This window comes from Leptinotarsa decemlineata, unplaced genomic scaffold (genome assembly GCF_025532065.1).
Source record: "Leptinotarsa decemlineata unplaced genomic scaffold, Ldec_3_MD MMD2_tig00000505_RagTag_RagTag, whole genome shotgun sequence".
Classification (NCBI taxonomy): Eukaryota; Metazoa; Arthropoda; class Insecta; order Coleoptera; family Chrysomelidae; genus Leptinotarsa; species Leptinotarsa decemlineata.
The window spans coordinates 14,423,155-14,451,028 of record NW_027412549.1 but is presented as its reverse complement, the minus strand read 5'-3'; the positions used below and the strand labels follow the sequence as shown (position 1 = coordinate 14,451,028).

At 37.0% G+C, this 27,874-nt stretch overlaps 1 protein-coding gene across 2 annotated transcripts in view; it reads right to left on the bottom strand.

The window, feature by feature from the left end:
- Positions 1-1,252: 1,252 nt before the first annotated feature.
- The window catches only part of plx (PTB_TBC1D1_like and TBC domain-containing protein plx), a 160,813-nt gene continuing 134,191 nt past the window's right edge, over positions 1,253-27,874 (bottom strand). For both annotated transcript variants that reach the window (XM_074174024.1, XM_074174025.1), the window contains 5 exons: positions 22,576-22,899; positions 22,366-22,517; positions 18,418-18,670; positions 12,949-13,118; positions 1,253-12,895 (listed from right to left, as the gene is read on the bottom strand). In XM_074174024.1, the coding sequence (XP_074030125.1) occupies positions 11,972-12,895; positions 12,949-13,118; positions 18,418-18,670; positions 22,366-22,517; positions 22,576-22,899 (1,823 nt within the window). In that variant the 3' untranslated portion in view covers positions 1,253-11,971. The remainder of the gene's footprint in view (positions 12,896-12,948; positions 13,119-18,417; positions 18,671-22,365; positions 22,518-22,575; positions 22,900-27,874) is intronic.

Sequence of the window (27,874 nt, the reverse complement as noted above, 5' to 3'; positions counted from 1 at the left end):
AATATGCAGCAAAATAGGCACCCGTCAAGACCTACCTTTTACAAAAAAAGTTCTTCAATTGGAAAATTATAACAGTTCCATTCACACAGTGTTGACCACGATAACAAAAATAGCGTCTGTCAAATTGGATCATCAGATCTGTGATTGGTTATTAAAAATCAATACACTTGGCAACTCCGCTCTAGACACGTTCAATTTTATTGCTCAACAGACACGCGGCCAATTTAAATTCTTGCTTTTCGAATTGTTCTTTTTTCTGCAAATATAAAGAGATCTCGGGACCGATCAGGCTTGATAAGTATAATATACCCCTAACTCGATCAGTCTATAAGCAAACCAGTATCATTTTCGATAGCATGAAACAAGCCCATTCGAATTGAGTCAAAGCGCTGCCGAAATAGACTGAAAAAATAACCAGGCATTTGGCAGTGAACGCACTGTTCACCGTTGGTTCTGGAGATTTCAGCCTCGAAGATGACCCCTAAGTGGTCGACCTACAGCACGAGAATTTGAGGACCCTGGTGGAGATTGATCCATCACAAACGGTGGCGGAAGAGTTTGGCGTCAGGTACCATCGGTTTCTGATGGTTCAGAAAGCTCGAAGAGTGAGTCACTACGATTTGTACGATGGACACAAATTGTCACGTATCGGAGTCTGTTCTTTTTTGCTTCAGCGCGACTAAAACGATCCTTTTCTGAACGAGACCATCATGTGTGATGGTCTCATCCTCGACGACAACAGGAGACGTCCAGGAGAGTGGTTGGACACCGATGAACCACCCAGGCAGTTCCCAAAGTCGGAATTGTATGGTGGTCAGCGGCTGATGTGATTTACTATAACTTTCCGCAGCACAGCAGAGTAGTTTTGTGAAGAAATCCACGAAATGTACCGAAAATTGCGTCACCAGCAGCCGGTACAGGTCAACATAAGAGGTCCACGACAACGCCCAAAATTAAATGAATTGAGCGTCGAAATTCTGCCTCACCCACCTAACTTCCCAGACCTCTCGCCAACTGACTACCGTCTTTTCAAGCACTTCGATAACTTTCTCACCGGTGGAACCTTCGCCAATAAGGACCTGGTAAAAAACGACCTTCGTCGACTTCATCGGATCCTGAGCACACAAATTTCATGCTGACGGAATTGATAGATTTGTGTTACGTTGGCAAAAGTGAACTGATTCAAACGGCGCTTATTTCGATCGATCACTGGGATATTACAGTTCAAAGTAGACTCATAAAAACGAACGAAATTTTTGAAAAACCCCAATGCCAGTTCAAAAGAATTGTCCCTTCATGCAGGTTCATATTTCTCATATTTCATTTCATCACTAGACACTTACTGACAGTGGAAACTTTGTGGTGTTGACTCTTGGTATTCAATTGAATTGAATTGGGGAAAAACATATATTTCAATCACAAAATTTATAAAAATACAATGACAAAAATTGTAACCGCTAAATCATATTATTGATGGTGATACATGAGTATTGAGTAATAATCAAAGTCTATCCAAATCCAAGATAGAGTGAAACAAAACAAAACCGAAGCGTAATGTTCACGTGATCGCCCAGTGTCAGATGGAAAGGGCAGCGTTCATTGGTGAATTCGCCTTCTTGGTACGAGTTCGGTACCAGCACAGGGTTGTAATCAGTCGTTTGCGTGTTTGTGTGGTGTGCGTTATGGTATATTGTTTAAAATTGTTTTCCAAGATGTCCAGTACAGACACTGCTGATGACAATATGAGCTATCCTCTGAGTCCAGCCAGAAAACGATCCAAAAACAGATATTTGAGTTTTGAGATGAAAGAAGTGATTTTGAATGTGTTTAAGAAAGAGACGAAATTGAGACATCGACTGTCGACGAAGTCGTATCGAAAGTTTCCGATAAAATTGGAGTGTGTTGCGCTTCGATTTACAATGTTTTACGGGAATATAAACAAAATCATACATTTTCCAAACCGAATACAAATCAGAATCGTCGAACCATTATAAAATCAATAGATGATGCTGATAAACATGCAATCAGGAGGAAAGTGCATCAGTACTTTTTCAGAAATGAAATACCCACGATAGACAAAGTACTCACAGAAATAAATGAAGATGTTTTATTGCCAAGTTTTAAGCGGTCAACCTTCCATAAAGTATTGAAACATTTGAATTTTGTATGGAGAAAACGAGGGCGCCATAGTTTATTATTGGATAGAGAGGAAATTGTGTTATGGAGGAGAGAGTATTTGATTAAAATTAAATATAGAAAACAACAGAGAACAATTCATCATATGGATGAAACCTGGGTTAATGCTGGTCATACTACCCCTAAAGTATGGGTCGATGAAACTGTGACCTCATCTAGGAGGGCCTTTCTAGATGGACTATCCACCGGATTAACAAATCCATCAGGTAAACTTATATTTATATTAAGACCTGCCTCAATCTCAATATATGAAAAGTAACCCTCGTATTTGTTTTATTCACTTACATACCTCTTCATAATTTCAGGTAAAGGAAAACGGCTTATTATTTGTCACATCGGCAATGAGAATGGGTTTGTTGCTGAAGGGCTGTGGTGTTTCGGGTCGAAGAAAACTGGAGATTATCACGAAGAAATGAACGGTGAATCTTGCGAGCAGTGGTTTTCCAAAGTTCTACCACATCTGGAGGATAATGCTGTGATTGTAATGGACAATGCACCTTATCATTCGCGGCGGTTAGAGAAGATTCCGACAACGTCTTCAAAGAAGGTTGAAATCCAAAATTGGCTTCGATCAAAGAATATTAGCTTTGAAGACTCAATGCTAAGAGTACAGCTACTAAAAATTGTGATGAAGCGCAAGCTTGAATACCAAAAATATATAGTCGATGAGATGGCAGCAGGCCAAAATAAAATTGTCCTTCGCCTGCCTCCATACCACTGCGAGCTCAATCTCATCGAGTTAATATGGGCGGATGAGGAGAATTTTGTAGCTCGGCATAACACCACGTTCAAATTTGCAGATCTCAAAGTACTTTTTGATGAGGCTTTGAAAAGAGTCACAGCGGAGAAATGGGAGAAGTGTGTTCGGCATGTGATATCGGAAGTCGAGACAAAGATGTGGAAGCTTGATAGCATAATAGAGGCACAAATCGAGCCTCAGATTGGTGAGGATGACACTACTAATGAAGAGACAAATTCATCCAGTTGAATAATTTTGATTATTATTCCTTTTGATTTTACATAAAATAAAAATTATCGATAAAGAAATAATTACGTATCTTTCCATATAATGCTTGAGTGCGCTGTGAAAAATCCAATGAAAATCATTTTATATTACACATATTATCTTCATTTTTCCCGTTAAACTACAAAACTTGTACATTTCACTCGTTATTATAAAAAAGTTTTCCTAAGTATGATATAGCATTTGCGATCAACAAGATGTTGGGTCTGAATACGACCCTGGCCAATTCTTGGGATTTTCAATATCACGTGCTTAGGGCATGTCAATGTTTATATCCACTCTATCTTGGATTTGAATTTGCTTTAAGTATAAATAAAAATTCTAAAGATGTTAACGAAAGGATAAACTCGTACTTGCATTGTTCCTTCCATTCATTTTTGACATAAACATCAATATTGAATCAATTCAAAGAGAAATGACATTGAAACGGATAAATAAAGTTATTAGAACAACTTTTATAAGCAGCCACTATACCACATGAACCATGCCTTTAGGCAATATATGAGGTCAAATTTCAAGTGGAATCTATGAAAATATAAAATTTAATAATTTTTTAATATTTCATTAAAGAAACGCCATTCCAAGTTTTTTATTTCCATTTGTAATCATAATTGTTCGACCACCCTGTATGAATAGTTAACAAAAATGTTATTTTAAAACTATCAGAATAGTCGGCTACTTTTTAATATCTGCAAACAAACAAATTCACAACATCTGATTAGAATCTGTGATAAAAGTTGTATTGTTTCATTAAATCAAGTTAACATCTACTTTTGGTATCTGATATTTCTAAGATTTTATTGGAGTTTTCCTATAAATATCAATACGCTGTTGAATTTGTTACAAAAATTGTTGTTCTCAAGTTTCCTATATAAAGCGATGTAGCTTCCACAAAAACTGCAATTGCTTCAAATATATCAACTTGAGAAGATGTTTAACAAAATGTCAAACAAATTGTTTGAGCCACTATTAATATGACTGAATGAAAAGATGCGTGTCAATTCGACAAAAAATTCAACTTTTTTCATACTTCTACTTCGTATATACATTTTTGTATTAACTATCAGTATTATTGAATTATCCGATGTTTTTCGGTTTATTAGCCGTGGTCTACACGTTTTTATACCTGGCGATTCATCCGCTAAACAACAAAGGTCAAAGTGATCTACTTTGCTGCGATGCTCAAACTGAAGATGGTCTTGGTGTTTGGGTATGCACAAACAAATTCATAGTTCAATTCATGTAGTTTTGCCATTGTTTTGATTGACTTATGATACGGTGAAACAGCCATATGCGCTAGTTCTTTGCAATTCAGGCCTTTAAGCGCTCCATTAACGCTATATATTATATATATATATAAAGCTATATATTGATGGTATTTCCCTTCTCACGATGATCGATGAATATTACACCACGCATTTCCCAAAATACCGAGGCCATAACGTTTCCAGTCGATTGTTGTGCTTTCGGGGCCTTTGGACAAGTTTCACCAGTTGCTCTCCACTCAGATGGTGATCGTTTCGATTCCGGAGTGAAGTGATAAATCCATGTTTCATCCATTTTCACATATCGACATATCCCGTTATGTTCTGTTTGAAAATGGCCAAACACTGCTCAGAATCAACAAGACATTTTAATTTTTGGTCTACAGTAAGCTCGCGCGGCACTCACTTTGAACAGAGCTCTTCCTCATAGTCAAATGCTCATGCAATATAAAGCCAACAGCATTTTTCATATCTTTACAATGTCAGCTAACTCACGCAACTTCACTTTTCAAACATTAAAAACAATTTTGAGGGTTTTTCATGTTTTCTGGTGTTACTGCCTCATTTGAACGTCCACTGCGTTCTGCATCATCATTATAAGTAGAATATCATGAAATGTCAACAACTGCCTTTTGAAGGTTAGTACTAACGAATGCGATAAGACTAGCGCCATCTATGTGTTAAGCCTGAGACTTTTCATCCCAAGTAGCATACCCAGTAAAGCGCGTTTTAAAGTTTTTTCAGGTGGTTCCGAATTGAGAAGAATCACAACTATACGATATTCGGTATACTCCTCGGGTACTCAATTGATCCTTGGGATCTTTTGCTCACCTGAAACTGTTTTATATCGTTCGTGAGGGCTGGAAGATGGCTCTAACTCCATGTTTTTCGATGATTCTTCGAATTATACAGAATAGTGTGACAGACCACTTCAAACAGGCCATTGACAGGCCATTTCAGAGCCAGCAAGGACGATTGAGAATAGTCTCAGGTCAGCAAAAGTCCTCAGGGATCCATTGAGTTACCCCAGGAGTATACTTAGTACCGTCCAGTTGTTGTTCCTTCTACGTCGGAACTATCGGAAGAAGTTATCGCTATGGCAGCCACTTCGACTGTTGCTGAATAACCTTTCATAATGTCTGTCGCAATAGCAGGCAAACATCAGGTATATTCGTACTAGAAAAGTGCGTAAATGAACTAGCACCAGTATTTTGTTGATTGTTTTACCTGTCTCACAAGGAAGGAGCTTTTCCTTCTTGCTAGCGATCAGTCTATTCCCAAAAAGGGTAAGAACTCTTCCAAATAACTATAGACCAGTCGCTTTGCTATCAGTAATATCAAAAATCATTGGCAAAACCGTAAACCACCATATCCTTGAATATTTGGAAGGCTTCAACGTCTTGAGCGATCATGAATATGGCTTTCGGAAACAAACATCAACAGGCGACCTTCTACCGTATGTCACCCATATTTGAAATAACGCAATCGAGGAACATGGAAAGTCAGGAGCTGTTGCGCTTGATATTTCTAAGGCCTTCAACCGTGTGTGGCATGAGGGTTCACTGGCCAAACTTCGATGCTATGGCCTGTCAGATCATTTTTGTGTTTGGCCCTCCAACTTCCTGAAATAGCATTTCCTGCAAGGGGCCGTCGATGGATATCTCTCGAACATTTTTAGCATCAACACTGGTGGTTCCCAGGGATCCATATTGTCTCCAACCCTCTTTTTACTGTATATCAACGACTTATTGGAAAAAACAAGAATCTAATATATTGCTTTGATGACGACAGCACACTAAGTTCCATTTAGAACTTAGAACATCGGCTGCGGATACACATCTTCACCGGCAGCAGGAGGTTGCATATCTTAATGGGGATCTAGAAGTACTTTCGAATTGTGGTGAAAGTAACCAGGTATGGCATGAGAGTTTACTGGCGAAACTTCGATGCTATGGCTTGTTGGATCTTTTTTGTGTATGGCTCTCCAGCTTCCTGAAATAACGTTTCCTGTAATGGCCGTATACTTTCACCATCAACGCTGGTGTTTGGTGTTCGCCAGGGCTCCATATTGTCTTCAACCCTTTTTTTATTGTACATAAACGACTTTTTGGAAAAACCAATAACCCAATATATTGCTTTGCTGACGTCAGCACACTTGTCTCGTCATTCCATTTGGATTCCAGGACATCAGCTGCGGATGCACATCTTCACCGGCAGCGGGAGGTTGCATATATCAATAAGAATCTAGAAGTATTTTCGAATTGTGGTGAAAGTAACCAGGTTCAACTCAATGCCACTAAAACCCAACTATTGGTTTTCTCCGAAATGATAACTGTGTTCAAACAGACAGGACAGACAATTCCGCTACTTGCTTCGATAAGTCTGTTGGAGGTTAAAATGGACCAATATGGCATGTCACAATCATGTTGTTGGAATCGCAAAGGTTGCTTCTCAAATGGCTGGGACCCTGTTCCCAACCAGAAAATGGTACAGTCCCCAACAAATTTTGATGGTTTATAATGCTCAGATCAGACCTTTTTTGAAGTCTTGTTCTCATGTACGGGGCTTCACCCCTACGCATACCCTGAAGCTACTGGATGCCATCCAGAAAAGAACCATCTGCCTGATTGGAGACACGAACATTACTTGCAACCTTGGTAGTCTGGAACTCCGAAGAAAGGTTGGAGATTTGTCTCACCTCCATAAATACATGGAAAGTGTTCATATCACTTGCCACATTCGAATACACCAAGAGCTGTACATATCAAAAATACTCGACGTACTGTGGCTGTTCATCGTTTTGAGGTTCAACTCAGTACACCTTGAACTCCACTGTTCAAGAACTCTTCCATCTGGAGAACTGCGTTTATGTGGAATAAACTTCCTGAGAACCTTTTTCCAGATGAATTCAATCCCCCGAAATTTAAATCCAATGTAATAACGGCCATTGCGAGAGTAACATAAAATATTATTTTATTCATTGAGATCGAGGTCGATCACCCGTTTCTTCGGTGTCGATATTTTTCCAGTTGAAAAAGTGCTGAATTACTTTATGACTGTCGAACCTTCGAGCGTCGTTGTGGTCATGTTAAAATTTACTTAGACTAAACAAATAAATGTATTGCATCCTGCCGATGATCATACACTTGGGAAGGTTGAAAAAACGCTGATATGAGGTTTTTGTGGATAGCGTAACTGACGCGAGGGCTTGGGAGTTTCTTGCGAGACAGAGAGAAAAGGTCGGTCACCGGATCTCGTCGAGACGAGATCGGGGGTCTCATCCCTCAGCCTTTGAGGCTGAGGGAGGTGGCCTAAATAGGGGAGATATTTTGTTTGTAAGCGCGTGGGGCGAAATTTAAGTAAAAACGATAGTGAAATCTTAAGCCGGTATGGGGTACAGGGGAGTTTAAATTAAAAGTGTTGGTGTAGAAGACACACCGGGTCAACGAAACCTATGGCCGACCACGAACCACACAAAGAGGCATTATGTAAGTGTTTGTTATTTTTTTTCTACTAACCAGTTGATATTTAGAGAGAGTTCACATAATATTTTATCTGAGTCCACTTTCTATTGACAAATAGGTTGCATATTGTGGGGTTCCTAGTGCTGATAGTTAAGCTAGAGTACAATTACAAAAAAAATGGTGAAAATTTGAAGTTATACACCACTCTCCCTGAAGTAAAAGTAAAACTAAAAGTATTTTGTACCGAGTTGGTATGTTTATAGTTGTTTAAGAGTTTGAATTAAATAGTGAATAGCACAGTAAACATTTGCGGCGAATTATTTGTTCTATTTTCTCTTGTTTTATTGCAATTCAACATTTTTTATATAAGATTTTACACGTTGTTTTTTTATTACTTTGTCCATAGAGTCGTATTCTACTTATTATACTTTATATTTGAAACTTTGGACTTTCATTTTCTCTTGGACTGAGAAAAATACCATCCTAGTAGAGTAATATGAAGTTAAGAGAACACAAACAAATAAGAGACCTTTTATCAATCTATCGAGAAGAGAATAGTGAGTGAAAAGCATTTCAATTAAGATTAAAATTCAGTTCTGGAACCACACAATGAGAGAGAATGTAAGTAAGTATACCAAATGATCAGATTTGAAAAAGACCGGCCTTCGTGCGATCGGCACGAACTCTACAGCTTCTTCGGACCTGCCTTGATATTCAAAATTTGATGCGGAGAAATCTGCATCTGGTGACAGCGCTGCTAAAATTCATTTCAGAAAATAAATGAAGGAGAAACGAGCTAGAAAGCTCCTATACTCGAAACTTTGAAACCTTCAGTTTCCTTCGTTTTCTCTTGCCCTGAGAAGAGGACCATTTTATTACACCAACGTGAATCGCTACTTTCGCACAGACCGCTCTTAGAGCCCATGTAGAGCTTGTGTTTAAAAAAATCACTCTTTCAGAGGACAACCACTTCAACTGTTGCCACATCGCCTTTATGATGTCTGCCGAAGTTAAGTAAAACCAATAATGATTTAGAGTAAAGCGCGTTGTCATATCTAAATTTTACGTTACCAGTTTTAACAGAATCAAAATATAGTAAGCAGTAGAGTTGTAGGTTGTGGCAAATTATAGATAATAGACAGTACTAGTACGATTAAAAGGTATTATTTATGACAAAAATCAGTATTGAGCTTGTAATGAGTAATACTTATACATTTCCTGATTACTGATCAGTTAAAATTCATTATTTTCTGTATAGTGTTAGATATTTATTCCAACTAGTACGCAACGATATTTCTGTCTTTGTCACTTTACCGTAACTTCCATCTCATCGTTGCAGTCCTCACTAATGTACTTGCAGCCATGAGCGTAACATTGGTTTGTGAATTATACAGCGTGAATTGTACGTTTTACAGTTAAGTTAGTCAGCAATTGACGTGTTGTGATAACAATTGGTGAAAATAATAGTGCTAATAAGTGTTTGAGCGTTACATAATTATATTTCTACACCGTTCTCAAACTACTCAAAAAATTCGAGACATGGTCAGGCCTTCCGCGTCGAAAAAGGTAAAACGGTCGGAGTCTCGGTCAGTAAGAAAAAAACAAATTGTACTGCGAGTATTTCACTGTCTTGAAAGAGATCATCAGCACCAGAAGATAACTTTGTGCATATGTGCTGTAATTCTACGTGTGTACCTCCTAATAACCAACCGGGCATTTCTACATCATTAAGTTCCACAATTACAAAAGATAAATTAGTTGATATGTGCTCTGATTATACCGGTGTACCAAAATCATCGATTTACAAAATACTAAGAGAAGCAGAAATTCATGGGGACGTACAAACGCCAAAAACTAGTAGCGGACGAAAAAAAATTACAGTTGATGAAGAAGCCAAAACCAGTATACGCAGAACTATTCACAGTTTCTTTTTCAGAAATGAGCTGCCCACACTACAAATAGTTCTGGAGGCACTTAGCGATCATGAATTGGTCCCAAAAATGGGTAAAGAAACTTTTAGGAAACTTGTACACGAAATGAAATTTACGTACGGAAAAGTTGACAGGAAAAGCATTCTCATTGAACGTCAAGAAATAATAGCATGGAGAAGAAACTATCTAAGAAAAATTGACGAATTTCGGAAGCTCAAAAAAAAATTGTACTTCATGGATGAGACATGGGTTAACCAAGGACATACGGTCAAAAAAGTATAGCAGGATGGTAATATAACAAGTGCACGACAAGCCTTTATTGAAGGTTTGTCAGTTGGGTTAAAACAGCCATCTGGAAAAGGTAGTCGTCTGATAGTTACGCAAATAGGAAGCGACAGGGGATTTTTACCAAATGGTGAATTAATATTTAAATCTAAGAAAACAGGCGACTATCATGAAGAGATAAATGCGGAGGTGTTTGAAAAATGGTTTGAAGGCATCATTCAACTTGTGGAACCTGGGTCTGTCATCGTCATGGACAATGTCCCATACCATAGTCGACATTTAGAACCATTACCGAAACAATCATGGAAGAAAGCAGCAATTCAAGAATGGTTAATTAATACACACAGACAAATATAAAAAATTCGCAGTGGATGAAATGGCGTTAAGTCGTGGAATTACAGTTTTAAGGTTACCACCATACCATTGCGAATTAAACCCAATAGAATTATTCTGGGCGCAATTAAAAGGATATGTGGCACGAGAAAACAGAACATTCAAATTAGTGGACGTGCAACATCACCTACAAGAAGCTATTCGAACTGTTTCTGCAGAAGACTGGAAGAAATGCATGCAGCATGTTTTAAAAGAGGAGCAAAAAATGTGGGACGTAGACAACCGTATTGAACACAATATTGAACCAATCATAATTCACTTTGATGATAGCGGTAGCAACAGTGACGAATCTGAGGTTGAAGATTAGACGAAAATTTGTACATTTACATTTATATTATATTCTATTATCAAAAATTTGTAATTTGTATTTTCTAGTACCCCTGACGATGAGTTTAAGTTAATCGAAAGCTTACGGATGGTAGAATATGATGTGTTGTTTTTCCGGGTGTTCATCCGTTGTGTACTATTCGATAGTCGACGTTTCGCCATCATCTCAGATGACATTATCAAGACGAGTTACTGCTTCGCTTCGACTCTCATTCTTAACAGTTACACCTCTCGAAGCGAAGCAGTAACTCGTCTTGATAATGCCATCTGAGATATATATTGTGTTTTTTATTAATATTGTTAATTTATTTGGTACCTACTATAATTACCACGATTATTACTACGTTTTCATAAGGCTCACCTAATGACTACAACGATTAGGTAAATTACGATATTGCAAAGTTTTATTGAAATAAATGAAAAATGTGTATGAATATTTCAACTAATTGTACTAAGAATTTTTCTTTCCTTCTTAACCCTCTCAAAAATTAATAAGCACGCCCCCGATTTGCTGTCAACTGGGCTTACTTCTACTCTAAATCATTATTGGTTTTAGTATAGTAGACGAAACGTCAGGTTCAAATACCTGCAGACCACGGCTAATAAACCCGGAAATATTGGACAAATTGTTCAACATCGTTCGTCAAAGCCGACATACCATGTCAATATTTTCATTTAAATATCCTGTTTCATTCAACAAACTTCAGTTAGACTGTATTTTAATCGAATCCGGAAAAGCTTTGAAGTAAAAAAAGGTCGGCTTTACTTTTTTATAAAATCTTTTAAATTTTTTTCTGAAAGGATTTTTCACCGGGGACTCCATTAATTCTAAATAATCACATCATCACAATCACAAATAGAAACCAATGTGACAGGCATGATAAAACCATTCCAATGGCCATCATATAAAATCCTATACTTTTTTTCTCACTTACTGAGCTCAGGATATTTTCATTTCGAGAATAGAATTTAAAATACTAGTCTAGTCAACAAACTCTTGGAGGAAGCATAAGGTATCATCGACACGAAAGTAATCTTACTATTCTAAAAAGTAATATCACACTATGTGTAAAACCAACTCAAATATCACTTGCTGACAACGTCAGGGTTATAGTTTCTGGAATTTTTCATATTCTTCATAGTCTTAAGTTCCCTAGTACCCGTATAAGTAAAAGGAACGCCACAGTTACTCAAAGGGTGGTTATCTAGAGGTATGGGACTCACAGGTGTAACAACCCCACTATCATCAGATTTGGTGAGGGATACTTCACTATTTTCGAATTCCATTTCTTCGTTGAATGATCTTTGGTTAACAGTGGTATTAGAATTCAATTCATTCTCGAATTGTTGGATTGTGATATCTATTCTGGCGTTATTCAAATTGCTATTCTGAACGTTCAATTTTTGTTGCAATATATTGTTGTGGCTATTGGAGAAAAATTTTGAGGTTTTTTCCGTCGAACTGGGAGGGGATGTTTTCATCCCATTCAGAACATTGTCACCGAACTCACTTTGATTGACGTTGGACGGTACGTTCATTTTTCCAGTACTCTGAGATTTAACAAAAATTTTATCTGAAGGTTTCTGGAACGTCCTCATCAAATTGTTTTGTTGGGGTCGACCTTCGTTCTGGCGTCTCTCACTGAAGGATAACTGAGTCAGTATCCGTTGAATGTCATCAGGGATTTCTACATCAACTTTTTGTTCCATCAGTGAATTTATGAAGGCTCCAAGGGTCGCTATGGTAACATTCAGACCTCTACTTTGCATCTCTAACCTATTGAGCTGGGACTGTTGTAATGCTCTGGTTTTTTCCAGGCGATGAACATTGGCTACGGTAGATTCTAACTGACGCATAAGAAGTTGATTCTGATCACTCAACAATTTGTTTTGGGATTCAAGTTTATGCAGGGCTTCCACCTGTGGTTGTACGGAGGTCATTTCTTCTTGTAGAACCTGGTACTCGACTTTGTATTCGTTCAGTTGTTTGACGCAGTCCGTCGTGAAAACCTATAAAAATAGTGATGTAATCAACGAATCGATGAATTTGAGCTTTCTCATACCTGTTTCATCAGAATATCCAAAGTCGACCTATCAATCTTTGGCAATTGTACTTTGAGGTAGTTCATGATTTCTTCGAAACTATCGCAGACGAGTAACTTCTCTTTGTGATGAGAAAGAAGAGCCAGTGATACCCTGAATATGACTTCTGGCCCCTCCAAAAACATCAGATCTGGAATGAAAAAAGAAGAATAATTGAAGAAATTTGAAAACAATAAGGAGAAATGGCATCACAAAGTCAACTTCCAAAACTTGGGCATTGTTCCAAGATACAGTTTCTAAAATTATACAAAAAACTATGAGAAAAGGGTTAAAATCGACAATAGTACTGCAAATTATGATAATTTGAGAGTAAGATACCACATTGATAATGAATGTTGAATGCCAAATAAAAACCGATATAGAGAATTCGTGAGAAAAAAACCCTCTCGGTTTTCTACTTCTCCAACAAAATATTGAATTCAGCATTACAAATGTTTGGAGTACAAGTAGATGAGAACAAGTGAAATTAAGTAAATTCTGTGCTTGATCCACGCATCGTCAAAACAAGTTTCAATGGTTACCTGGTTCCTTTTTTTCAATCTACCTCAAAATGGCAGCAGAAAGGATAGAGAGTGGATTTGAGTCGTAATGACTGACCTTCTGTTTCCCATGAAACATACAATTTGTTTATAGTAGAAAATATAACAAGTTAATGACATTCCAATAATAACTCAAACAATAACGACGATGTAACAGACAGAAAATCGAAAATATGAACGCTAGTAAAGAGTTCAGAGTTTTCACCATAAACCAAACCTTCTCTAATCCGTTAAAGATATATTTGAAGCTGTTTCAAAAATGTTTGTCCGTTTTTATGAGTCCACTTCAAACTGTAATATCTCAGTGATAACGTATACAATTAAATCGAAACAATCTCCATTTGAATCAGTATAATAATAATGATAATAATAACTTTATTCGTCTTTTAGATCATTTACATGATATAAGACATGTGATAAATAAAAATACGAAAATTATATGACACAATAATAACGGTCCACAGTATAACATAGCTCGGACACTTGGAAACAGATTCTTAACTATATACATATATAAAAACACACATACACACATATATGTATACACTTACATAAATATACATAAAGTAAATCTATCTTTAACTAGGATGAAAGAAATGCAGTGAAAGCAATAATCATGATAACAGTGTATCCCGTTCTAAAAATTCTTCTACGCTATAATATCCCTTATTAGTTAATAGCTCCTTCATTTGTTTTTTAAATGGTATAATATGCAAATCTTTAATATCTTGAGGCAACGTATTGAATAATGTTATGCCATTATATGCAAGTGATTCCTTGAATGTCGATGTTTCATGTTTTGGGATAGTTAATAAATGTCTATTTCGTGTTGCATAGTTATGAACTATTGATTCAGCTCTCAGATTGGGTACATTATTTTTCACTTATAGCAGAGCTTTATATATATAGATACAAGGTAACGTTAACATCTTGTTCTTGCAGAAAGGAGATCTACAGCTATCCCTGGGTGCAATAATAAAGATAGTTCTAATTATTCTTTTTTGAACAATAAAAACACGTTTTTCCCTCACAGAAGAACCCCACATCAATACATTTTGAGCCATATGTGAGTACGCCAATGAATAGTAAACAGTCCTGATAGTATCTAAACTAAGCACGTCTTTGATCTGTCGTATTGCAAATAACGCTTGATTCAATTTTTTACAGACATAATCGATATGTTTTATCTATAAACATACCAAGGAGTTTGGCTGTTTCCGACAGTTGAGTTTCACTGTTTTCCTTAACGCGAAGCTTAAATGTACTGTTTCACTTTCGTTCAGTTTTAGTTGATTTCTATCACACCAAGAAATCATGTCATCCATGACTGAATCAATGTTGTTTTCTAGCTCCTCCGCAGTATTTCTGGAAACTGTTATGTTAGTGTCATCTGCGAATAGGATAATGAAACCTTGTTTTACATACTTCGGAAGATCATTTTTATAGATAGAAAAAAGCAGTGGGCCTAAAATGGACCCCTGTGGTACCCGAAGGATAACATCTTGAATATTAGATACTGCATTATTCACAGTCACTACCATTTTCCTATCTTCCATAAAAGATTTTATTCATTCCAGAAGGAACCCTCTAATGCCAATGTTATATAACTTACTAACCATTACGTCACTATTTACCGAATCAAACGCCTTAGCCAAGTCAAATAATATTGAAACTACGTACGTCCCCTTATCGATTTCATTGTAAATAAACTCGAATTTTCTAGCAATAGGAGTCTCAACTGATCTAGCTTTTCTAAAACCATGTTGATGATCGGTTAGAATCTTGTATTTTTCGAGAAACGCAATAATTCTATTTGCTACTATTTTTTCAATAACTTTAGATGGAATACTCAGTAATGATAGTTGACGATAGTTATCTATATCTTCATGTGAACCCTTTTTATGAATAGGAATAACTTTGGCTGTTTTGAAGACACTCGGAAACACGCCTTCCATTATAGAGTGATTCATGGGATTCAATAGAATTTCAGATATAGATAGAATGACATATTTCAGAACTTTTATTGTTATATCGTCTAGGCCACTCGATTTTTTTTTAGTTCGGTTATTGTTGAAACTAGTTCAGGTTCTAGCACTTCTTCAAAAAAACATTGAGTTTTCGTTAAATTCCGAGACCGTATGTGGTAGTGACATGTTCTGACCTACATGTCTTAACAGAGTTACCGAGGCTGCTCTGGCAAAGTGGCAAGCAAAATTATTGGAAACTTCTGTTCCATCACTGATCCGGATACCATTTGCTTCAAGATGAATCTCCCTTTTATTGTCAATTTTGGTTTTCCCTCTGAAACTATTTACAATATCCCATGTAGCTTTCTGTTTGTTTTCAACTGTTTCTATTTGATTTGCGTAATATCCTGTTATTAACTTCTTTATTCTATTTGTATATCATCTTTTTTCCCTTCTGTAAATCTCGTCACTCACTTCTCCATCTACCATTCTTTTGTGCAATTCTCTCTACTGACTGCTTCCATTCTTAACTTCTCTCGTTACCCAACTTTTTTTTACTTTCTGTTTTTGTTTTACATTTATCCTATTTTTAGGACATGACACGTCAAGACACCAAGTGAATCCCTTCATAAAGGCCTCAAATGCATTATTTGTAGTAAGTCCACTTACACAAGTCCAATCATTATTACTTAGTCGTATTTTCTCATCTGAGAAAATACTTTTGCCAATGTAACACAAGTCGATTGATTAAGTCGATAATTAAAAATTGCGTGATCGGGAATCGATAAAGTCGTCGAAGGCCGTTTGTGACTGGTCTCAGGAAGTTCACTCCACATGCACGCAGTTCTCCAATTGAAAGAGTTCCTGAGCATTGAAGTTTGAGGTGTACTGAGTTGAACCTAAAAACGATGAGCAGAGAGACAAATCTTCAACCTTTTGTTTCGCACTATCAAGGTTGCAAGTGATCTTCGAGTGTCCAATCAGGCAGATTACTTTTTTCTGGATGAACTACAGCAGCTTCAAGGTATGCTTAGGGTCAGGGGCTCCATACATGTGAACAATTCTCCAAAGAAAATCTGATCTGAGCTTTATAAAGCATCAAAATAAAGACATGCCTGTTGATTTTTGTTTCCGAAAGCCATACTGATCTCAAGATGTTCAAGCCTTTCAAATAGTCAAGAATATCTTGGTTTATGGCTTTCTCCATGATTTTTGATATCACTAATAGCAAAGATCAGTTTTAGGACCTCTGCCGATCGTTCAAATCGTGAAGCATCCACTTTTGCAGCTTTTTGACCCTTCCAATACCTTTCAAACCATCAAAATCACATGGTATCTGACGCCTAGTTCTTCCCATCATCCCACGCACCGTTTGTGATAGGCCAGTCTCCACCAGGTTCCTCAAATCCACGTCCTGGATTACTGTAGGTCGACCACTTTGGGGTACATTTTCGAAGCTAAAATCTCAGGAACGAAATTTCGTTGATTATTGTATAAGTTTGAAAATGTCCTTATAGGACGAAACTCAGTGACGTTAGTTACCAATAAAAGTGGTAAAAAACATAGAAAGTTCAATTTCTCTTTTCTTCATTATGATTTCCTACCACGTAGTAACGGCTACATGCATCAATTTATTGAAATCTGTTATTTCATGCAGAGGAAAGAAAAACGTCTTGCCGATATCCAGTTGGTGCAGGATACTATTGTCAATGAGCTGCATATCCTCTCTGTAATCCCCGTATCGTCCCTTCTTAGGACCTAGACTGATTACATATCGATAGCGTGCGAGTACTGTATCTCATCTTTATGGACTTTCGAAGATCCTTTGTTTCAAAGGCCTAAAATCTCAAGTCATTGAATATTACTTGAGTTTCTATCGAAACCCTAAATAGTTATTTTTAACACCTCGATGCGTGTGTCAACCACCAAGGGATCGTCTTCAAGAGGAAGAGTAAAACTCCAGTAATATTTATTACTGCACCAAAGGTAACAAACAGTGCATCACAAGTATCTGTAACTGTAGAGTAGGGAGAGTGAGTGTAGACCCACAGCGTTTAGGCCATATGTGACCCATTGTACATCCTCCCGAGGGGTTGTCCTCCTAGGTCATCGTCCATCCTGTTCTTTCCAGGAAGGTGGGCAGGTCACTAGGAAACTCCTTTATATTGGCTAAGACTTGCCCAACACACGCTCTTGAGACACCCTGAGGTGTCTCACGGTGGTCTCCGCAAAGGTTTTGGAAGGTGCAGCGACATTACTGTCATTGCGCAGCTGCTTCAACCTTCTTGGGGTTCTCTCCGTGGAGGTGCACAAGTGAGAAAGCTTTCCTGCAGGGGCAGCCCGTTCCTCACCTTCATTTAAGGCGGAGTTCTTGGCGCCCGCCGCAGGAAGTTCCCTTGCTGTTGGAGGTGAAGTGGGGGAGGAGAAAGGCGCACTTATAGTTGCTGCCACTCCTGCCTTTTCCGTTCTCTTTCTCCTTTTGGCCTTGGCGCCGCAAATGCGCTTACGCCTTGGCCTTTGTATTACATCACCAGGTGATCTGCTATGTGCAGCCTCATTCCAAGTGGTAGATTGGGGTGGACATTTCTGTTCAGTCCCAGCCACCACCTTAGATGGAGGTGAGTATCTAAAGTCATTCATTCAATACAAATGGGTGGCCATATGCCTCTGATCTCCGTCTCCGAGGAATGAAGAAAATTGTGAAATGCATAAAAAAGGCCCCGATTCTATCTCAATTTTTCTCCAGCCACAGAATGAATAAGGTACTTCTTCAGATGGTCAATGGATCTATCCATTGTGTTACTGAAAGCGTTACATCTGAGTGTATAAATCACTTGATAGTACCATAATTTGATACGATTCAATAATGCTAAATGCATTCGAGCAATGAAATTTTCATTTGGCACTGGAATTTGATACTCACCAAAAACTCTAGTAACGAATCCCAGAGGAAACTGGGAAGCAAACACGGTAAGTAACCAAGGAGCGGCATACAATGTTGGAGCGACTTCATATGTATCAAAAAGGGTGTACAGTTCTGGAAGGTGATCTCGCACTAGCCTAGAGAGTTGGTAGAGTTTGATTTGAAGGCTAACCATGTCTGGTAGATACTGATTTCGCATTCCCCTTCTGAACATCAGATACTTCAGCAGCAAAAAGGCCTGAGATTCTTCCATCTGAAATATAAAAATTGAGAATCATGTCTTCTTCTTCTTCCTTTTCATTTATTATCACACGTTTTGAGGTGTGATGCTTACTTTTAAAAAATGAGGAGTATATGACTCACTATTTGAAGACATTTCCACAATTTTTCATAATTTACCAGATCTATTTGATTTTCGATACATTTATTTGAATTGATCGAAATCCTCAATATTTAAATGGAATAAATACTGTTGTAAATCATGCCCGAAAGAAAATGACGCCGGCCGCCACTGGTAACCATAAACCAAAACGTGACGTAGCTGAGAGCGTGGGAACATCTTATGTTACCTGCCGCTCGAGAAGCAGCAATAAACATGCTACCGATGTCGATGGAACTTCGGCAAAAATTCTACGATGTTCCATTGCGATATTTAAACGCTGGCTGCAAGCGTATTCGGACAGTCAAGTACACAGTGAAGCGGACGTTACAGTGCGGTACGCGAAGTGATCTAGTAAGGCGATAGACATTAAAATGATAGTTGAAATTTTCAGTTGAAGTGTTTGTTGTATTTAAAGTGAAATAAAGTTGAGTTTGATTATTCAGTGTAGTCAATTGGTGAACCCACGGGTAAAAACGTAACAATACCGTGAGTTCTGAAATAAACTAATGAGAAAACGGGCCGTGCAAAAAAAGGATAACTCTAATGATTATTATCAAATCATCGTTAGAATAATAACTATAATAATATAGAGAAATTAAATAATTGAATGAGTGAAAAAAACAAAGAATGAAATAGAAAGAAGAGGAACTCAATCACTACACATAGGTAGATACATTTCAGTTTGAAGCTAAGTTGGTCACTTTGAAAGAACGTATTCAAAAACCACTTCATTGTGAGATTTTCACTAAACGATTTTACAAAAATGCAACACATGTTTCGCCATACAATGGCTTCTTCGGACACGTTATCACATGCGCAGTTTCAGCTAAATTTATGTTGAAGTTATCGCATATTTGCTTACGTTTCGATTTGAATATACAGGGTGTTCCTTAAACACATGCTAATATTTAAGGAGGTAATTCTTAGGTAATTCTTAGGACGTTAGGAAAAAACGTCCTATGGACGTATGTCCTAAACGCCTTAACTTTTGAGATACAGGGTGGCAAAGTTTTCAAAAATAATCAGTTTTTCAATGATAACTGAGATAATTTTGTAGACATCTTTGGCATATTTGGTAAATATGTTCCATGCCTCAAGGCGCATTTTCTGATGTACAATTTTCTTAATTTTCTTTGCCAGTGGTGTACGTACGAGTTTTGAAATTTATATTTTTGGCGAAAAAAATACTACGCCACTGCTTTATCTTGAATTAAAAATTATTATTAAAATCTCCATACATTTTTGAGCACATTTGATTTGCTGGGTTTTCTTTGTCCGACGCATGGTTTTCGCTCAAAAAAATTAAAAATCGCTTTACTTAAGGATAAATTCCTTAAAAATCTGATGCGGTATCGTGCATCGACTGAAAGCAAACTAAGAGATCAGATTTGTTGCAAAATAATTGAGGATCTGAAAGGTATTTGTTTGTTGTCAGATGCACTGTTGTCAATTAAAATTACGTCATAACGCAGCACCGCTTAATAATTTTTGAAAACATAAATTTAGTTATCCTGGAATAAATGACGTGTACCAGAATTTATTTACTGAACCTCTTGGAAATATGAAGTATGACGATATGTGATTTCTTTTAAAGATTAAAAGCAGAAAAAACAGCGTACCCACCATAGCAATAAAAAACGAATTCTCTGTATGTACAAACGTCAGTAGCTAATATTGATGTTGGTTTAAAGTAAGGTGTTGGTGTTAAAAACTGTCACAGCGCGTTTTTAATTGATTTTGAAGTGTTATTGAAGTTATTTTGGTAGTCCGCTGTTTTTCTGAATATCAGTAAATATGGTAAATTATAGGAATGCGGAAATGGCGCAAATGCATTACGTATATGGCCTTGCCGATGGTAATGCAACAGAAGCCAGGCGCATTTATCAGGAAAGATATCCTAATCTTGCCTTACCAGATAGCCGAACCTTTTCAAATATTCATCGTCGACTTGGGGAAACTGGTAGTTTCAAGAAAGGGACTCCGGAAGGTAGACCTCGTGTAGTTAGAACTCCTGAAATTGAGGAAGCGGTGCTGCAAGAAATTGAGGAACATCCTGAGACGAGTACGAGGAAGATCGCTAGAACTCTGAATATTTGTCATCAAATTGTTTGGCGTATTTTGGTTGATTTTTTGTTATATCCATACCATATTTCAAGAGTGCAGGTATTACTCCCCAGAGATTTTCCACAGCGTGTGAACTTCAGTCAGTGGTATCTACAAAGTATTGCACTAAATCCGTAGTTTGAGACACAAATTTTGTTCACAGACGAAGCAAATTTATCTCGGAATGCCATTCAAAATTTCCATAACAATCATGTGTGGGCTGAAGAAACTCCCCATGCAATAACCGAAACCCATTTCCAACACCAATTTTCGGTTAATGTATGAGCAGGAATTATAGGTGATCATCTAATAGGCCCATTTTTTCTACCAGAACGCCTTAATGGTCGTTCTTATTTACACTTTCTCGAAGAAGACTTACCTGAGTTATTGGAAGATGTGCCACTTGCGTTAAGGAATCGAATATGGTACATGCACGATGGCGCCCCTGCTCATTTCTGTGTAATTGTCCGAAACCATTTAAATACAGTTTATCCTAATCGTTGGATAGGTCGCGGAGGACCTCAGCAATGGCCAGCAAGATCCCCCGATCTCAACAGTTTAGATTTTTTTATGGGGTACCTTAAAACTCTTGTATATAAAACTCCCGTTAATACTTTAGAAGATTTAAGAGAGCGAATAGTTGCCTCGTGTGAAACTATACGAAATACGCCGGGAATATTTGAACGGGTGCGTAATTCCATTTGTAGAAGGGCGGAAACATGCATACTAAGTGCAATTTTTATAATCAGTTTTGGTATTATTACTAATTAACAAATTTGTGCTATTCGTTCAGACTTACTATCACAAAATAAAATAAAACTCGTTTTTGTGAAAAATTTATTTTTTTGCAGATTATGTTTTCAAATATTATTAGGGAGTTGGTAATGCGTTATGAAGCAATTTTAGATTCTCATTCATTTTAGAAATGATCTAATTTCTTAATTTGCTTTCTGTCGATTTTTATTTTTTGAGTGAAAATCATGCGTCGGACAAAGAAATACCAGGAGATCAAATCTCAAAAATAAATGAGGATTTCAAAAATTATTTTATTTTGAAAAGAAAGCATTGGCGTAGTACTTTTTCCCCAAAAATATTCAACGCGAAACACGTAGGGATGCCACTGTTTGAAAAAATACAAATTTGTGTACATTAGAAAGTGCGCCTTGAGGCATGAAACATATTTACCAAATATGCCAAAGATGTCTACAAAATTATCTCAGTTATTATTAAAAAAGGTGATTATTTTTGAAAACTTTGCCACCCTGTATCTCAAAAGTTAAGGCGTTTAGGACATACGTCCATAGGAAGTTTTTTTCTTAAAATGGGTCTAAGAGTTACCTCCTTAAATATTAGCATGTGTTCAAGGAACACCCTGTATAAGTTTCAAACGGAAAAACTAATTATCTGAAGGAACAAATATGAATTGGTAAGCAGTAGCTTTCAAATCAAAATTTCAAACTTACATGTAACAGCAAAACACCCGCTACAAAACTCAAGCCTTGGCAATATCCTACTTCGGGATCTAGCAATGAGTATGCTTTCAGGACATTGAATAATGCTAGTTGACCAGGTCCTAGTGGACTACTGAAGTATGAGTGATTGGGAAAAGTACGGCCTGTAAAATTTTTGAATTATTAAGGAAGAATATTTTACAGTTCTAACCTCTTACTCACCAAGATCGATTAAAATAGCATGTTGATGTGAGGTTAGCTGTTTGAGCAAAGTCTCATAAGGTACTGCATAATTCGGATAGTTGATTGTATCAATGGGTGGTACTCTAGAACAGAATTGATCTGCCAAAAATTGCCAGACGTCACCTCTTTTGCTACGTGGAACTCCCTGTCGAATTGCATGGAGTAACATTTGATTGTCGCACTTTATTCTATTGCTGTCTTTAGTAGTGATCATTTCCCACACCTCTATAACCTCCCTTTGATTTGGTTTCATCTCATCATATTCTAATTTTATTCGTTTAACTGCAGATTCTTCTTGTTTAGCTGGAATAATAAGACATTTCAACGAAAGTTCATGAATGGAAATGCAGAATGAATAAATACATATTTATTCATTCCCAAGAAACTACTTTATAAAAAATCTGGACATCTTTAAAAGCAAGGAAGAAAACAATTAATTGAACTATAAACTTTGTACAAAGATGTGTAGATCATGCAAATAAGTAACTTTCGGAGACAAACTGGAAAAAAAAGCCCCCTCAAAACAGTTACTTTCATATAATATTGAATTACACGAAAGAAAAAATACTTTCAAAACAACTAGTTTCCTATGAACATTGAATCATACAAAAAACAGTTTTTTCATTCAGTTCATAATCCAAACATTTGTTATGGAATTTATTCAGATGTCATTCACCGGATTGCTAGGCAATATAGTATATCAAAGAGGTAAAATTTCATTAACATATTCACGGATGTGTAGATCATGCAAAGAAGTAACTTTCAGACACAAACTGCAAGAAAGTCCTCCTGAAACAGCTACTTTCATATAAACATTGAATTACACGAAAAAAAAAATTCTTTCGAAACAAATACTTCTCTATGAACACTAAATTATACAGAAGATACTTTTCTCTACTCAGTTTGTATTTCAAACATTCGTTGTGGAATAAAATCAGATATCATTCATATAAGTTCTTTAAACGAATGGTAACAAATTGCACTTACATGGAACACTGTCATCCTCACAGGTATACATCGATGTTTCGCCGTAAGGAGGACTTTCTTTCAGTTTGTGTCTGAAAGTTACTTCTTTGCATGATCTACACATCCATGTACTTACTTTCTTATTTTCAAATTGATTTCTTTCTTTCTTTCTTTGGAAGATTCCCTCATTTTTTTTATCAAGCTGGAGTAGTAGAAAGCCAAACACTTTCTTTCCCAAAAATTAATCACTCCTAAAAATATAACCCCTTCAATTCATTCATAACATTCTGACTTCAAGTCACGATTGAATTCATTCCACTCATCTGAAAGTTAATTAAAATCAATTGCTTTCTTTCTTTATTTGAAGAATTCCCACATTTGTTTATATAAGAATTCGTGACATAAGTAGTATTTATGAATTGATTGAGGGCTTCATCTTGTGATTATTCAAATTGGTGCTGAAGGGGCAATAAGGAAAGTGTCTTAATTCGAAACATCGCTGTCCGCCATTGACGGGCGGGTTGGCTGTCTTTGTTCATCTTTCACTGCACTGCCTGAACCACTGTACATGCTGTTGAGCAAACCGCCCATCGGATGTCTGCTTCCACTTAACGCCGCTGGATACGGAAATGACAGAATCACTTGTGGTTCTTGTAATGTAGTATAGTTGAACATGTGTAATGTAGTATAGTTGAACAACCCTGTATAGGCAATACCATCAGTACAAACGGCGCGCGCACCGGGGAACATTTGTTTTTCGGACGTGTTCCTTTTTTGGCAGCCTATGTGTACTTGTTTTGTTACCTTTCCAAGAAAATACAGTTTGTGTTGTGAAAGTAAGAAACGTAGTTTCATTTAAACATCACAGTTCTGTTATTCCCTAACTGAATGGCATCCCACCGATGGCTTAATCCTAAGGTGTGTGTATCCGTGCCAAGAGGATTAATGACACTGAACCTATCATCTCGTCTCGAGAAGGTGATTGACCTTCTTTCCCTAGCTACTCGTGGGACTTTTATGGACAGAGTAAACTTAAAAATTATTTCTGACGCTGTGTCTACAGAGGAGATGGATGTCAAGCATACCGCTCCAACTGACCTCCCTGTAAATTTTATTCAGGAGCGAGTCTACAGAGGAGATGTATGTCAAGTTTACGAGTCAAACGGACCTCCCTGTAAATTTAGATCAAGAGCAAGTCTACAGAGGAGATGGATGTCGAGTTTACGACTCCAACTGATGTCCTTGAAATTTAGATCAGGAGCGAGAGCTTCTCAACCCTCCAACTACTGATCCAATAACTGAACCTAAAAAAAGGTTTGGTGGTACAGCCAGGAAACGACTGAGTCGTCTCCTCAAGAGCGGGGTACCTTATGAAACCGCCTTGCACCAAATTCTTGAGCAGGGTACGCAGAATCTGTGCCAGGTGGTGGAACAAACCCCTCATGAGCCGGTTAGCGAACGTTTGCGCTCAAGTGATGATTCACCAAAACCAGAGGAAAAAAAAACCGCTGCACGGTTGAATCTAAAGTTGGCCCTAAACGATCAATCTGCTTGATCAAACGATTGAGTCAATCAATTGACGCCCGATGCGGCGTCACTCGACCGTATTGACAGTCATCCCAGACTGTCAATACGACTTCCAAATTGGCAAGTTCACTCAGGATGCCACGATGAATTTAGTCAATGAAGTCATTTCTAATCTCAATAGAGGTGAAAAAACGATGAGTGTTCTATTCGACTTGTCACAAGCTTTCGACACTGTTGATCACGATTTACTTTTGAGCGAGCTGTTTTGTCTAGGAATTCGTGGCTCATCTCTGGATTGGTTGAGATCTTATCTGGATTGCAGAACACGAACTGTGAGGGTTAAACTGGAGGCTGGGACCTTCCACTCTAGAACCTGTGTCGTTACCACCTGTGTTCCCCAGGGTAGCGTCCTAGGACCTGTTCTATTTCTTTTATTCGTACATGACCTCAAGAACAGTAATCGTCAACATTGTACAGTGCAATTTGCCGACGATTCTTCGTTCACTCTGAAGTCTTCAGATTATGAGGGATTGTCGAGTCAGGCCAATCAAGCAATTGCTAATATGCAAAAATATTGTTCTCAAAATGGTCTCATTCTGAACAGCTCAAAAACTAATACAATTGTCTTTTCACTTCATGAGAATGATTGCAGTGTTCTGGTCGAAATAAATGGCAAGTCAATACAACAAACCTCATCTGTAAAATTTTTAGGTTTGAACATTCATGCTCAACTCTCTTGGAACAAGCACATTGATTATATTTTGAGTAAAATGTCCATTGAATATATAGAAGAGCTATTACTATGCTTATATTCAATATTCATTCAGTTATTGTCTGATCAACTTTGGTAACTGTACAAGAATAAACGAATTACTAATAGCTTAAAAAAGATAGTGAGAACAATGTGTTTCAAAAAATATGTTTTTTTCATACAGTTTCATACTTTTCATACTTCTGTTTGATATTTTCATATCTTTACTCTTTTATGTGTATATATATATATATATATATATATATATATATATATATATATATATATAGTGCTTTTCAGATAAAAGTATCCACCTTTAATAACTTTTGTAATACTGTCAATTTATGTTGGAAGGGGCAAGCATTATGGCTTATTTAAACTTACTGGAAAAGCCACCCCCTCACCCATGGCATCATCCCTTTTTTTTAATTACTTCTCATATTTTTTATTTAAAATTTGGATACTCCTCTTTGAGCTGATTTCAAAAATGTATAATACTTGTAGGTTAAAGTGGTTAGTTTATGAGATAAACAATTTTACTTTTAATAGCACAAATTTTACTTATTTTTTAATTTCACCCTATTTGCCTGTAATAAAATGGGTTGTACAACAGTTCAAACTCTTTAATCTTTTTAACTGTGCTATTTATTATGAAGTTACAATAAGTTTTCAAAATGAGTACCATTCACTTCCATACAATGGTATAATCTATTTTGAAATGCCTCTCTGACATTGCTTAATACGGCTGGATTTAATTGTCGACATTCATTTTCTATCCTCTCTCATAAATCATCCAGAGATTCTGGTTGGGTAGCATAAACTTTTGTTTTTAAATACCCCCATAAAAAGAAGTCTAGGGGTGTTAAATCCGGTGACCTAGGTGGCCACTCCATCATCTGCACTCTTCTACCTATCCAACGAGCGGGGAATGTTTAGTTTAAAAATTGTCGGACAGGCATAGCACAGTGTGGGGGAGCTCCGTCTTGTTGAAATACCAGTAAATCTTCGGAAAGGTTATCATCATTTTCTATTATTGTTGTAATACGTGGGTCAACCCCTTCCCTGAGTAACTCAAGATATGATTCACCATTTAAATTTCCGTTGATGAAGAAAGGTCCGACAATGTGGTCACCTAGGATACCACATCAAACGTTTAACTTTTGGGGATGTTGTGTATGGAATTCACGCATAATATGTGGATCACTTTCAGCCCAACATCTACAATTATGCCTATTTACTAAGCCATTTAATGAAAATGAGCATTCATCAGAAAAGCAAATATTGTTTAACAATTGTGGATTGTTATTGATAAATTGCGTCATTGATTCGCAAAACTCTAGACGACGATCAAAATCATCTTCATTCAACTCGTGCACCAACTTAACTTTGTATGGGTGGTACTTGAATTTATGTAGAACTCGGAAAACTGTAGAAGATGAAACACCGATCGCTCTACTTATTGTTGACAACGATTGGGGTTGTTGAGCCTCTAAGCTGATTTGCCCTAAAATTGCCACTTGGATTGCTTCGTTACTTACGAGTCCCTCTCGCTTATGCACTTTATTGCAAACAGACCCTGTTGTGGTAAATTTCTCCATCAGTTGAATTACATACTTATGAGTTGCATGTCTTCCGTCATGTAATTCGTTAAATATTCTAGCAGCAGCTCTTGCACAATTATTATTTTGGTAGTATAAACCTACAATTTCAATTCTTTCTTGCAAAGAGTAAACCATTTCAGCGAAACAAAATAAATAATCTATCAAAGTACACTATCAATAGTGACTACAAATTCCATTTGACAATGTCAAACTTTAATAAAAAGTAGAGTTTTTTGTTGTTTGGATTTTTGAAGTAGAATAAATAGCACAGTTAAACAGATTAAAGAGTTTGAACTGTTGTACAACCCATTTTATTACAGGCAAATAAGGTGAAAGTAAAAAATAAGTAAAATTTGTGCTATTAAAAGAAAAATTGTTTATCTCATAAACTAACCACTTTAACCTACAAGTATCATACATTTTTGAAATCGGC